This window comes from Elephas maximus, chromosome 24, assembly GCF_024166365.1.
Source record: "Elephas maximus indicus isolate mEleMax1 chromosome 24, mEleMax1 primary haplotype, whole genome shotgun sequence".
Classification (NCBI taxonomy): domain Eukaryota; kingdom Metazoa; phylum Chordata; class Mammalia; order Proboscidea; family Elephantidae; genus Elephas; species Elephas maximus.
Window position 1 is genome coordinate 12,350,774 of NC_064842.1, and position 15,489 is coordinate 12,366,262.

The window sequence follows — 15,489 nt, forward strand, 5'->3', positions numbered from 1 at the left end:
AACAGAGAAGACGCGGCCTTGCTTTCAAATGACTTCATAAGTAGCCAGGTATTATTTTGGTTTCCAAGGCTCCCACACATTTGACATTACCTTTTCGGACAAATGTTTAATTATACACAAGATAAATATGTCCTTCCAAACCTTCTATTCAACACCAAAAGCAGAAATTACCAATTCAAGCTTATTAAAAATGAGCTCACTCCAAGAAGCCCGATTATAGGCTGCCACGTAATTAAGAACGCATTTAATATACTCATATAACAGTCTCTATATCAAGTGGTACAACAAACACTGGAAAAGCTTTTAAACATTTCTTATATTATCCTAAAGTTTGAGAAATTTAATACCAGAATCTGTGAGAAACTCCTTTAGTTACTATCGATGGAAGAAATAATTTATAATATAATAATTACATACTAAATAATTTTGCAATCTAACTTCCCAATTTTTTCCTCATCTCGTTCTAGAAATTATCGTGTTTTCACAAATAGTGCACTCACACATTTAATATGCATAGCGTGCTTAGGAAAATGATACACAAGGGGGTTGTGTGCAGTTGGTAAAAAAGTGTAACTCGCGTTATCTGTGTAAAACCGCGGTAGTACTACTGAGACTGCTACATAAAACCACAAGCACAAGTATGTGTTTGAATCGTTACCCATAATCTTTTTCAAACTAAAAACCACCTGGAACCATCAGAGAGCATTCCTCCACTGAGGAAAAGATAAGAAGGAAGAAATTAGCTGCCGTTTGTTCATTTTTTTTTTCAAGTCATCTTTGGAGACAGATGCAAGCAGACAGTTGATTTATTCCATTTTAGTTCAGTAAGCATGTCGCACCTCCAACTACAGAACCTAACATTTACAAGGGACTCTGGCTAACATTCTTCAAATTGCTGTTCAGCGATGTGTTACCCTACTTTTAATGATGAAGTAGTTCAGGCACACGGATCAATCAACGTACTCAATTCAAAAACGTGTTACAGTTTGACTGCAGACAGGCTTAAGGGACTTTTTTGAGTGATGGTGATATTTTCTAAAATTGGATTTTGGTGATGGCTGAACAACTCCATGAATTTACTGAACTGTGCACTTAAGATGGGTGAATTTTATGATAGGGAAATTGTATCTCAATAAAGCTGTAAAAAATAATGTGGTAAAAAAATGTGTTAAAATCTTACTTCCTAATTTTAAAAAATATGAGAACACAGGAAATGCAGGGATTGGAAAGACGGGAGGTGTCAGTACCCTGTTGCATTAAGAGAACTCAGTGGGCCAGGGGTGACTATTCTACACAGGAACAGGATCTAAGACCTTTTCCACTGTCTCCTTTTGACTGACTTTTACAAATGAAGGCAGCTCTAGAACAGGGGCTTTTCACTGGACTCTATGGGATGAGCTTCAGAAAGTTAAGAAACACCCCTAAAATTATACTGAAAATTTGGGTACATCTATTCATCTGAATTTTTCTGGAGAAAGGTTCATACTGTTGTCAGATTCTCAAAGAGGTCCATTCCCAAAAGAAAGCTTAAGAAGCTGTTTTGGAAAATTAGTAGTACTGGAAGTAGAGATAAGGTTTGAAATCAAAGTTTTTGCTCTGCTTCATTTGTGTGCAGGATTTGGTTAAGAGGCTCTCTGGACACAGAGTCTGAACTCCATTTTTAAGCAGTTGAAGACAACATCTGTGAGTTTCAATTTCCCATTCTCTCTGTTTTCCCTCATCATATAAATCCAAGAGTCTCAATCAGCAATACTTGATGAAAGAAAATTTTTAGCTGATGAAAAGTCAGGAGTATAAAAACAGAAAATCAACATGGCACATTCAAAGCTCGTTCCTGTGTCCTTTCATCACATCCCCAACATTTCTGAGCACTTCCTTAACGCTCTAGAGCAACAACAGGTTCGAGCCTTCCCACGTACCTTCTCTCTGCTAGGCCTGGAATCAGCTATTTTGCAAGGAATCTTAATTCATTTTGGTAGAGAAGAGTATTTAGAAAGTCATATCTGAGCACTTTGTATGATTCTTGCTACAGGGTCGTCTTTGCTGCTGATTCCATCCAGTGCGCAGATCTCGGGAAGAGACCTATCTAACCATCTAAACTGTTAAACAGACTAGATGTTTTTAAAATCTTGAACTACTACTGATTATCTCTTATTCTAACCCAACAGCAGAGAACTTTTCCTGTCTTTCACCTGTGCCGTATTTATATCTCTCCTCTACTACACTGAGGACCTTGCTTCCCAATTACATCAGTGTATTTATTTATTTGCTCAATCCTTCCACATACACAGAACAGTTTCAAACTCGCTATAGCAATACAACTACAAACCACAAACTTACTAAATAAAATTCAAATTTATGTGGTTGTTTTTATCAATAGAATATATCCCATTAAGGGTGTACGAAGTATTCAAAAACTATTTGGATTAAAACTTTCTTTTAATCTTTAAGTCTTTATGTTTTCAATGCGATAAAGTTTGTTTCTGTTTGTATCACACAGTAGATTATTCCCCCCTCACCTTTAATTTTTGTTTTGAATATGTGTAATATGGTTTGAAATCCAAAACGATATAAAAACTTACACTTCAAAATGTCCCATTCCTTTCCCTCCCTCTTCAACTCTCCGTTTCCACCCAACTTCATTAATTTTTACTTTATTCTTCTTGTGCCTTTTTTTTTTAGGTTCCACTCTTGAACAGTCCAGTAAGTTGACATATTGATGCCACTTCACATGATGCCAAAGAGGATCTGTGAGAAACTAAAAACAGCTTCTCTCTCCATGTTGAGTCTACAGACTTTCAATAAGCGGCATACTACAGCACTTTCTAAGATCTAGAAAGGATGGTAAAAAATCAAGTAAACTTTCTCTACTGCAAAGGCCCCAAACGAGCAAAGGCCAAGACACATTTCGTGTCCTGTTGTCACGTCTGGACACCTAAAGCCTGTCCCTGAGGAACCGCGCCGGCATCTGTGCCAAGGGTGCCCTCCAGAGTAGTCTCGTGAGAGGCTCTGCTCTCTCGTAAAACAGAAAACCCCGACACCGTCACAACACCCCACTCTCTTCATCAAGAGGCGCTGCTTCCAACCTCTTGCAGATGAGATGAAAGGAAGTTCTGGATGATACTGCAAAAATGGTTAACTTAATTAAACAAAGATCAATGGATTTGAAGGACCCCTGGTGGCGCAGTGGTTAAGTGTTCGGCTGTGAATAGATAGGCGGATGGTTCAAACCCACCAGTCACTCTGCGGGAGAAGATGTGGCAGTCTGCTTCCATGAAGGTTTACAGCCTTGGAAACCCTATGGGGCAGTTCTATTCTGCCCTATAAGGCTACTATGAGTCAGAATTGACCCAATGGCAGTGGGTTTAACCTCATGTAGAATGTTTTTAAAACTGTGTGAGTGTCTGACCTAACAACACACAGGCTCTCCGCTGACTATGTTACCACCGCTGCCACCCTGGGAGGACAAGAAGGTTGCGCAAGGGAAGCCTTAGCCACATTGAGCATCTGAGCCCCCAGAGGACCAGCCCAGCCGCTGCGCCTGCCCCGAGGGCCACACACTGCTGCGTAATCAGTACCGCCCTCCCTCCCACAACTGTACAGAATAGAGGAACACCTGTGGCCCTTTGTCTCTCACCTACAACTTCTCTGTTCCCAGAGGAAGCTGGCCACAGTGAAGATTCCAGCCTAGAGCCGGATTCTCCTCACACTGAATCAGTTTCCATGAGTGCACAAAGGCACCGTGGACAATAGCGATTATGATAACCATGCTCTGAATGGACCACCCACCCCTGGGACGAGTCTGCTAAGACCATGGAAGAAAACAGGCGTTACAGAGAAAATGAGGTCGGTGAAGTCCTTCAAGACCCTGTTCTCAAATACAGAGGACATCTTTCAACCTATTATTTTTGCTTTTGGAAAAAAATCACTGTTGCTTACATTACACATCACAATAAAAGGAAGATTTTTTCTTTTTGGTTCAAAGCAGGAAATGGCATGGGGGTCTTTGTTTCAAAACAGTACTACATTACCTCCTAGATCAGAATGTTACAGAGGCGATGCCTTCTCTGGAGATGATTTTCTCAGGTATCCAGTGCTGCTCTAGCAGAAATATGACAGGTGGATGGCTTTAATAAACAGAAATTTATTTTCTCATTGTCTTGGTTGGAAGTTCGAATTCAAGGCGCCAGCTCCAGGGGACGGTTTTCTCTCTCTGTCGGCTCTGGGGGAAGGTCCTTGTCATCAATCTTCCCCTGGCTCTAGGAGTTTCTCGCGCAGACACCCCAGGTCCGAAGGATGCGCTCTGCTCCCAGCTTTTCTTTCTTGGTGGTAGGAGGTCCCTTTCTCTCTGCTTGCTTCTCTCTTTTATATCTCCAAAGAGACTGACTCAAGATACAACCTAATCCTATAGATTGCGTACTGACTCATTAACGTAACTGCCTCTACTCCTGCCTCAGTAACATCACAGAGGTTAGGATTTATAACACAGAGGATAATTACATCTGATCACGGAATGGAGGACAACCACATGACACTGAAAATCATGGCCTAGCCAAGTTGACACACATTTTGGGGGGACACAATTCAATCTATAACATTTACCAATGATTATATCTTTTGTAAAAACTGTGACAACCCTACTCTGCGTTTAGAAAAATTAAATTCCATTTTGGCTTATGCCAGTTATTTAACACAAATTTATTTTGTTTGCCTTATGAGTTCTTAGTATTTTGAAAAGGGAAGACAGAGATTAATACCAAGAAAAATAAATAAGCTTAACTACTCTTTCTTTTTTTTTCCCAAGAAAGGTTGGCTAAAAGTCGTTTTCAATTTGAACAGGAAAGATCATCCTGGGTCATCCTGCACCCACATCCACAGCTCACACCTCACTCGCTTACCTGTGACAGCAGTTACACAACTGTATGCACTTGTCAAAACTCGTAAAACTGCACATTGAACAGGATGAATTTTATGTATGAAAATGATACCTCAATAAACCTAACTTAAAAAAAGCCAAAATAACTTTTAGAACCACCCTGCCGCCAAAACGCAGACACAGCCCAGTCATCACTGAGGTCTCGGGTTCCCTCAGAGCAACAAGAAAAAGAAAAATCTCCATTTCGTAATTCAGTCAAAAGGTAAATGTCATCTGGCTATTTCAACGAATATGATTCTACAAGTTATTTTTTAACGACCCTTACAGGCACGAGACAGTATGATCCAAAACCAAATACAGCTAACTGAATTACACGTACTCTTTCTTACTTTTAGGAAAAAGAAGTTCCGTAAACTTTCTGTACTGTTGAAAGATCACGGCGCTGTATCAGAATACCAAGATCTATTGAATTTGGGCTGAATCTTGCACAGAAGACGGGTTAATTTACGGTATTAGTTTGTTTTCAGGTCAGCAGCCTGAACTCCCATGAAGACCTTTTTCTGTCCGTTTCATGGTTTTACACCATCTGCTGCAAGAACCTTATCTGCTACAGAAGTACAGCAAGGGATCAAACAAATCAGACAGAAATTTACAGAGCTTAAAGCTACCTCAATCATAATATGTGATTCGAAAATGAAATAAAAATTACAGTCAGTGAAACAGCAAGGTAACTCACCTCACCATCTCAGCAATCTAGAAACTTCCTACACCTGCACCATCAGCAAGGAAAACAGCTTCCTCTTTATAAAGCAAATTACAAATGATGCCTTTGTACCAAAGAAATATTATTAACACTAACAGCACCATCTAGAGTGCCTGTAATTTCTCCAAAAATCTTATACTGCAGGTATTATTATCCCCATTTAAAGATGGTGGTGATGATGGGAGTAACAAATGCCACTAATATTTAGCATGTGACATGTACCATGCTAACTGGTACCTTTACATGTTGTATCTTGTTTCTTCTTCACAGTAACCTTACGAGGTTGTCACTACTATTATCCCACTGCATATATTAAAAAAAAAAAAAAAAAAGAATTTAAGACTGATTTAAGAAACAGGTGCAAAGTAAGTCACCCAACTAATGACTGACAGAGCCTCAAATCAAGGCCAGGTTATCTATTGGTCCAAGCCTATGTTTTTCTCATTCCATAATGCCTCTTCCCCTAAAAGAGATCCATTGCTGTCAAGGCAATTCCAACTCATAGTGACCCTACAGCGACTCTACAGAACAGAGTGGATAGCCCTATAGGGTTTCCAAGGAGCAGCTGGTAGATTCGAAGTGCCGACCTTTTGGTTAGCAGCCGAGCTCTTAAACACTGCACCACCAGGGCTCCCCTCTTCTCCTAAGCAGTATTAAAAATACTGCAATGTTATTTTTACTCTTATTACCAGGAAAACAATATGGATTACACATAAATTTTATTCCACTGTAGTGCAAAGCTTCTATTATAGAATGTATCACAATATCACAACATATTGCTATACTTCCTAAAGTGCCCTAGTTTACCAGAAGTAAAAACCGTGCACTATACAAGAACGGAAGACAGAGTAGAGCAGTGGTTGGGAGAGGCCACAAATCTATCCAGGGCACCTGCCTAGGTTGTTCACGGGGAAGGAAGGGCATCAGCGAGATCTCCTGTCACTTAAAAAGGCTTCCCCTACATTCTCTGCACGAGAAGGGAGAAGAAAGGCACTTCCTCCCTGGGTCCAGTTTTAATCACCACAATTTGATCAGTTAAGAAGTACTTATGACAGTGTGCCGGGAAGAGTTAACACAGCAGGCCTGAGACTGCTCTCCCCAGGAAGGCTGACTGGCATCTGGGATCTAGGATCTTGAAGGATTCTCACCATTCCCTGATGAGAATGGCTCACTGTGCCTAAACGGTTTGTGCAAATAATATGGTTTATGCTGGGCACCTGCTTTCCTTCTGGGGATCTTGAATTTGGTAGGTGCTAGGCAGAGGCTACCTATGTGACCAAAAAAACCCCAGACTAAACCCACTGCTGTCGAGTCAATTCCGACTCACAGCAACGCTACAGGAAGAGTCTACTTCCAAGGCTGTAAGTCTTTAGGAAGCAGACTGCCATATCTTTCTCCCTCAGAGTGTCCAGTGGGTCCAAACCACTAACCTTTTGGTTAGCTGTTGAGCACTTAACCATTGTGCCACCAGGGCTCCTGATCCTATGTGACCAAACCCCAACAAAAACCCCAGCACTGCGTCTCTAACGAGCTTCCCCATAAACACCCTTCCGGCGTGTTGTCCCAACTTGCCGGAAGAATTGGGCACATCCTGTGTGACTCCACTGGGGAGGATCTTAGAAGCTTGCACTCGGTCTCCTCTGGACCTCACCCCATGTGCCTTTTCTCTTTGCTGATGTTGTTCTGTATCCTTTCTCAGTAATAAATCATAGCTCTAAACACAGCTATGTGCTGAGTCCTGTGAATGCTCCTTGGGAATCACCAAGCCTGGGAGTGGTGCTGGGGACCCTCTGACACAAACACTTTCGGACCATATTTATAAAATAGCTACTGCTAATAACAGGGCTGTGGAAATCTGCGTATGATTGGCAAAGTCTGTGGAGAGGCTTTACCCCCACTAGCAAGTACCAAGGTAAGTTCCCATGCACCCCTGGATTCAGTCATGTGTATTTTCAGTAAGTGATACCCACCAGGAACTCTAGCAGGAAAAGAATCAGGAGACCCTGCTCCAGCACCACCCTCTTCTTCATCTTCTTCAAATTCCAAATTTTCTTCTTCACCAGGTGCTAAAATTCTTCTACATGAAAAAAGACAGAAAAACAGTGAGCTACTAAACTACATGTACTCATCTAAGATATGACCATTGGTCTTTATCCATCTGGAACAAAAGAGGAAGAAGGAAACCCAAGAGTCAGAGAAAGAACTGGATTACAGGACTAACTGTCTACATGAACCACTGACTCCTCTGTGTGAGACCAGAAGAACTAGGTGATGCCCGGCTACCACTACCAAACGTTCTGATCAAGAACATAATAGAGAAATCTTGATAAAAAGGGAGAAAAAATGGAACAGAACTTCATATTCTTAAAGAATCCAGACATACTGGACCAGTTAGGGCTAGAGGAGTCCCCAAGACTATATAGCCTGAGTTGCCCTTCAAACACTGAATTGAAACTATCCCTTGAAGTCAACTTTTAAACTAAGTAACAGTTTAGCTCAGAGAGTAAAGACTGCCACCCTTGAGTATGGTGTTACTTTAAAAAAAAAAAAAAAAAATTATATAAGACCATAGGGTCTACAGCTACTGTAAAGCACAGATGACAGGGTTGAGGGTGGGCAGATTAAGTAAACAACTAGAACAGAAATAGTTAAGAATGTTGACACCATGTGAAGAATGTAACCAATGTCACTGATCATTATGTCTGGAAACTGTGGAATGGGAGTGGGTTTTGCTGTGTGTATCTTCACCAAAAACAAAATTAAGGAAAAAAAATTGATCACTGTAATTCACCATATTAACAGGAAAAAAAAAGAGAGAAAATGATTAGATCAAGATCATAGATTCAAGAATATTTGACAAAATTTAACACCAATTCATGATAATCCCTCTTAGTAAACTAGGAATAAAAGGGAATTTCCTTCGTCTGGAAGAATATTCACAAAAAACCTACAGCAAACATCATATTTAACAGTAAATCATTGAAATGTAATCCCTTAAACCGAGAATGAGACAAAGATGACTTCGACCACATCTATTCAACAATATGCTGTATGTCTGAGAACAGAAACGAGGCAAGAAAAAAAAGGAGGCATAAGGATTTCAAATGAGAAAAAAAAAAAGTGTTTATTGCAGATGACATATTTGCATACACAGACATTCTGAAACAAGCTATAGACAAAACTACTAGAATTCATAAATGAATTTAGCAAGGTCTTTGAATTCAAGGTCAATATAAACCAATTAAGAGTTTCATTTGTTCCAATTAAAACACAGCATTTACAACAGCATGAAGAAAAATCATCAAATATCTAGGAGTAAATCTAACAAAAGATGTGTGATTGGAAGGCTCAATACTATAGATGTGTTAGTTTTCCCTAAATTACAGCGTCAACACAACTCAAATAAAAATCTCGGCAGTTTTAGCTGGACTAACTCTAAAACATGAGGAAACATGAAGAGCCAAAAAAGGCAGTGCTGAAGGACCAAGAGGGAGGATGGGCACTATCAGACACCAAGGTCTGTTATAGATAGCGTAAATAAGACAGAGTGGTAGAGACACAACGAAGGAAAAGTGAAACGGAAAAGAAGAGAAAATCTGTAAGTGTATATATTAACATGAATAGTTCCAGGAAGCACAATGTGGAGAGAAAAGAGGTGAACTGCAGAACTATAAGTATATTACGTCCCCAGTTAATCTAAAAATCGAAAACACAGAGAAACACTATGTACTGTTTATGCATACAAATCTGTGTGATAAAAGTATTAAAAATGGACTCTACTGATATAAAGGAAAAAAAAAACTACATATACTCATGAGACCTCACGGTTACTCGTTGCCCAGGTAAGATGTCCAATGGTGTTTAAAAAGACAGCAACAACAAAACAGAAATATCTGCAAAATGGAATAAAGTAGGAGGATAAAGTAAGAGGACACATCTGGGTGGTTATTTATTTTACCTTAATGGGACAGGCTGAACATCAAAAGGAAATTCTTTATTATATGTAAGAATATTCTTTAGAACTAGAATAAAATAGAGAAAAAGAAATATGAATTCTTCCATTAATCAGAACCAAAAATTTGATCTTAAAATGACTAATTTTTAATCAATTTCACCATGCATGTTCATGTTTTTAAATTCCCAACCTTACCGTCATTGCAGAACCACAATGCATTTGTCCACTGCAGGTCTCAGCAAAAAGTAAATGTTCATAGTATGCTCCAGGTAGCAGTAAATTTGGAGTACTCTCAGATCTCCAAGGAGAGCTGAAGTTTTAGAGTCTCAGAGCCCTCATGGAAACTGAACCCCAAAATAATTCTCCTGTGTACAGGGGCCTAGGTGAGACACAAGACACCCAGAGAAGGTGAATACCTCCTCCCTGGAGTAGTTTAATAACACATTCACATCTGATCCTATGTCCTAAGTGGATTTCCCAATCCCACCTAACCGGTAAAGTTTGCAGTAGCAAGGTTTTAATTCTCAGGTTCCTTTTCTGAAAAAATGTATTAAAAAAAAAAAAAGTTGCCGTGGAGCCGACTCTGTCTCACGGCAACCCCAGGTGTGTCAGAGTAGAACTGTGCTCCACAGGATTTTCAGTGGCTGACTTTTTAGAACTTGATTGACAGTCCTTTCTTCTGAGGTATCTCTGGGAGACACAACGTGCTCAGCTATTAACCGGAAGGTTTTATGTTTGAGTCTACAGATACACACACACACACAAAGTTTTATTATAAAATGTATACACACACAAAGATGGGTTTATCCTCAAGAGAAGTCTTTAAACATGGTAACACCTCCCATATTCTAGTTGTTGTCGATAAATATTTCAATAATTTTATTCAGGCATCTGCTCCTAAAGAAAGATGTTCTCCAGCTCTGGCTACCTCTAGAGAGGTACTGTAAGTATGTAATTAAATGCTTCATTTCTGGCTTATAGGTTCCCAGTAACTTTACCTGCAATTATATCATTGTGAATTAACAGCATTAACTGGACAATTCAAAGGCTCCCGTGATTTTGTACTCAACGTACTCAGTTTCTCTAATTCTGGAGTCCTGTAGTTTAGAATTAAAACGGGTATGACATATTGGCATCCCAAAGGAGAAAATTCCAAGAGCGTAGGTTGCAATTACATGACTGGCTTCAATAGGAGCCATATTTATTTATCAGGTTCCTTATATGTACTTCTACCAAATCCTCCCATGAGAGAGAAGTCCAGACTTGTGTCTAAATTCCCATTCACTCTTATTTTTCTCTCTCTCCTTCCAGCTCTCACCCTCTCCCTTCCTTTCTCTTTCTTTCTTCTTTTCAAACAGGCATTGAGTGCCCATAATACTCCCATCACTGTTTTGGGTGATAAAGACATGGCAGTGATCAACACAGACAAGTTCTTGTCTTTATATATGGAATTTAGACTCTAGTCAAGAAAAAAAAAAGGCAGACAATAAATAAGCCAACAAGATAATGGAAGATCACGCTTAGTGTTTAAGGGTACAAACAGAGCGATTATGTAAGTGGACTAGGAGAACTTTAGCTATGGTGGACAAAGAAAGCCTTTCCAAACTAAATTGTTAGAAGACATTTGAGCCAAAACCAAGGATGAGAGGAACCATCCACAAGGAGCTGGGGGGACAAGGGCTTTTCCGGTATTAGAGAATAGACTAGACCAACAACAAAAGCTCTGGAGCAGGGACTAGTTTAGCTTGTTCAAGGAACAGAAAAGCTGACATCTGATAAGCAAGGAGGAAGTGGCAGAAGACGCAAGTTAGAAGGTATGAAATCAAATCCTTGCCTTACAATTATGCCATATGGCTTGAGCATTCACATTGCTACTCTGAATCTCAGTTTCTCCAATTCTAAAATGGGAAAACCACTTCCTCCACAGACTCATGAGAGAATTAAGAAAGGCATATGAAAAGGCATGGGAAAAGTTAAATTCTCATACAAACACAAGCCTGAGTTATTATACGGTAACTCAGCCCCTCCACAGTTTTCCCTCTCTAGCTGACTAGAATCTTAGAATTTTCAGATCTCACTAAGAAGCACAGCTTTTTAAATTATAAGAATATCCCTTCTAGATGTGGCTCATGATGGTTCACTGTGAGTCAACTATTAATTAAACTCAATAAATATCAACTAGTCAGTTCCATAGTATTGTGCTAGGTACTGAGGCGGGGGTGGGTGACAAAAAAATAAGAGACCATTATCCTCTGTACCAGCAACAACAGCACAGATACTCTTGATAATAAGAAAAACGGGAAACCAACTCATAAAATATGTGTAAAATAGCATCAATAAAAAAGTTTAAAGCTGTATCAGTAAGAATATCACATTTTATTGTAATGCGAGAATAAAACAGTATTTTCTTTCTTCAGTATCAATGCTTTGAAAAGGAAACGTTTGTCTTGACATAGCATCCTCTCATTAGTTTGCATTTATAAGTACAGAGCATATCAGATATTTAACGTATTGTGGAAATTTAGAAGGAAAAAAAAAAAACAAATCCTCTCCCACTTCCTGCAGCTGGAAGTTTTCATTTTCACCAATACGGATATAACAGTTTCTTCTGTCTTTTTGGAATAGGGTCCTACCATAAACTTTACATAGGGTTTTCCTTCCACCAATACTAGTGACTTAGGAGATTCAGTGATGCTTCTAAAGAGACTTTAGGAGTGGTTTAGACAAGAGGAGAAGCAAGTTGATCATTTTGTAGAAGGTATTATCATGAGCAAATCATGGGTTGGTAACTGGTTAATTCAGGAGAGCTCACACACTCAGGACCACGGAAGGACCAACCTCTGATGCACTCTGTTAGTAAAATTCCCCATTGCCAGCCTGCTGTCACAGAGCATGGACCTACCACCTCCTGAAGCTCACACTCTAAAAACCACACATTTACATTCCTTCAAAAAGCAGTATTAAATTAAAATCACTTGAAAAGACACAGTCAATTCCGACTCATTGGAGACCCCACGTGTGCAGAGTAAACTGCTCCATAAGGTTTTTAAGGCTATAACCTTTCAGAAGCAGATTGCCAGGGTTGTCTTCCAAGGGACCTCTGCGTGGGTTCAAACCACCAACCTTTCAGCTAGTGGTCAGGCACTTAACTGTCTGTGCCATCCAGGGGCCAAGAAGAGAAAGTGCAAACGAAAATCATTATATAAATTCAAGATGTAAAAAAATGAATCCCAATAAAAGTATCTTCGATTTCCAACCCTGCTCTGAATCTTAAAAAAACAAAAGAGGAATAGAAGAGCAATGCAGATCTTAGTCCAGCCTTCCACTAACATCTGGGTCAATAACCTCGAACGGGCCTGGACTCAAGAGCTATGGCATTTAGGAGTGATGTCAGCACTGCCCAGTGTCATCATAGCAGACTGCAGTGGAAAGAACATAGGCTTTTGGGTCCTGTAGCCCAGGGTTCACACCCAGTTCTGGCGTTTACAAGCTCTGAGTTCACGGGCAAGTGTCGATGTTGTCATTATCGAAAGGCAGCTGAAATGATTTATGTGAGCACCTAGCATAAAGCTGCTACTCTAAAAATGATAACCATTATTAGCAATACAAGATCCGGTAAGGTAATAGGAGAAATGTTTAACCATGTTTATAAAAAGTGATAATAAATATCTAAGGATAAATGGTTTACAATCTTTACACTCATCATACGTATCTGTAAGAATCTTAATATTTTTTTGGAAACAAACTGAAAAAGACTAATGGAAAACAGTGACTAGCTAAGGATAGCCAATTATTCTTATCATTAAAAAAAACAAACTATGGTATTCTTTAGAACAACTATATAACATACATCCTAATATGGTTATAATTTCTTATTTAAAGCCAGCAATGTGTGTTTTTCTTAAAATAATCTTATAAATGTTGTTGTTAGTTGCTATCAAGTCAGCTCCGACTCATGGCGATCCCATGTGTAACAGAATAAAACATTGCCCGGTCCTGCGCCATCTTCACAATGGCTGGCATGCTTGAGTCTGTTATTGCAGCCATTTTGTATCTGAGTGTCTTGCAACCTAGCGGGTTCATCTTCCAGCACTAGATCAAGCAATTTTCTGTTGTGATCCACACGGTTTTCACTGGCTAAGTTTCAGCAGTAGATTGCCAGGTCTTTCAAATACCCTGCTGGTGTCTGAAATACCAGTGGCATAGCTTCCAGCATCATAACAACAAACAAGCCACCACAGTACAACACACTGACAGCAGAATCCTACATATAGCCAGCCACAAAAGACTATACGGTGTATAATTCTATTCCTATGACATGTCCAGAACAGGCAAATTTATAGACACAGAAAGCAGACTAGTGGTTGTCTAGGGCTAGGAATTGAGGAGCCGGGGGGAAAGGGAGCATGACACTAACGGATGCGGTATTTCTTCTGGAGGTAATACATACGTCCTAAAACTGACTGTGGTTGGTGGCACAACTCTGGGAAGCTACTAACAACTACTGAATGGGTACAATTTACATAGGTAACTTATATGGTATGTGAACTATAGCCCAACAAAGCTCTTATAAAAAATAATCTTACACAAAATATTTGTTAATGCTTAGAAAATGTCATAAAATAAAATTCCAGGTACAACAGTTAAAAATTTGTGACAAATTTTGCATTATTTCATTGGCATTCCTATATACCATGGATCCAGGTAAGAACTATTATTTCTGAGTACCAAATTATGTTTCTTCTAACAAAAAGCTTCTGATCATGAGTACATAAAGTAACCATATTATTAAAATTATATGGTTCCCCATAATTCTTGCCATCTGCAGCAGGATAATGTTCAGAAGACATGGAAAAAATCTGGTTACCTAATAACTCTAGAAAAACCACCAGAGTAACAACAAATCTACTACGTAGTACTGTTTTTCTGTTACTTCCCTCTACCAACACAAACAATAGAAATTAGATCCTCCTCAGTACAGACTAGGAGAATTCCTCTCTCGTTCTGGGGCTGCAATTATAACCACATTGTTCCTACTTCAAAAAAAAAAAAAAGCCCAAACCCATTGTCCTTGGGTTGATTCCGACTCATAGCAACCCTATAGGACCCTACGGGACAGAGTACAGGACCCCATAGGACAGAGCACAACTGCCCCATAGGGTTTCCGAGGAGCGGCTGGTGGATTCACACTGCTGACATTTGTGGTTAGCAGCCACACTCCTTAACCACTGCGCACTTCAAATAACACGTTTCTTTGTCAGGTCTGCTGTAAAATAATTAGAAACTGGCAGTTTATGGAATCTACATCAACATTCTCTTTAGTTCTTAAGAGATAAATTGTATCTTGAGCCTCTTACCTGAAGCACAGCAATGGTGAAGGATGGTACTAGTGTGAAATGAACACAAGACTGGTCAGAGTCTGAGACTTAGGCCCTGCTCTGCTACCAAGGGTCTGAGTGACAAGGGCCAATTATCTAATCCCTTCTGTCAAATGTAAAGTAAGAGAATTTGACTAAATGGCTCTTAAGACTCTTCTGTTCTAAAATACTATGATTTTATGTTCCCTACCTAGAAATTGGACTTAAAAAATGGATACGTAATCTACTGTTTCCAACTTACATGAAAATAAGAAGTTGTGCAGTCTTGACTCAACAAAAGAAGAGGATATTGACTTAAGTTCATTTAATCCTATAATCAGTCTTGGACTTTTGTCCATATTGCACTCAATTCCCCAAGGAGAATATTCATTTGAACCAGCAAAAAAGCTTTATTTGGCAGCATCCAAACCACCAGAACATTTAAAGGTGTTATTTACTTGAAATAAGTTTTAAAGAAGGGAAGGGACTATGGGGCCAACAAGGAACTATTCTGCAGAACAGTTCACACAGCCAGGCT

At 39.5% G+C, this 15,489-nt stretch overlaps 2 protein-coding genes across 3 annotated transcripts in view; both read right to left on the reverse strand.

Annotated features, from left to right (window-relative positions):
• TLR5 (toll like receptor 5) overlaps positions 1-15,489 on the reverse strand; it is a 566,717-nt gene that overhangs the window by 80,666 nt on the left and 470,562 nt on the right. The window lies entirely within an intron of this gene.
• AIDA (axin interactor, dorsalization associated) overlaps positions 1-15,489 on the reverse strand; it is a 41,612-nt gene that overhangs the window by 9,055 nt on the left and 17,068 nt on the right. Inside the window, exons 5-7 of one of the 2 annotated variants that reach the window (XM_049868039.1) lie at positions 14,952-14,980; positions 9,598-9,661; positions 7,610-7,716 (exon numbers count right to left, since the gene is read on the reverse strand). In XM_049868039.1, the coding sequence (XP_049723996.1) occupies positions 7,610-7,716; positions 9,598-9,661; positions 14,952-14,980 (200 nt within the window). The remainder of the gene's footprint in view (positions 1-7,609; positions 7,717-9,597; positions 9,662-14,951; positions 14,981-15,489) is intronic. The other variant, XM_049868038.1, reaches the window with a different exon arrangement.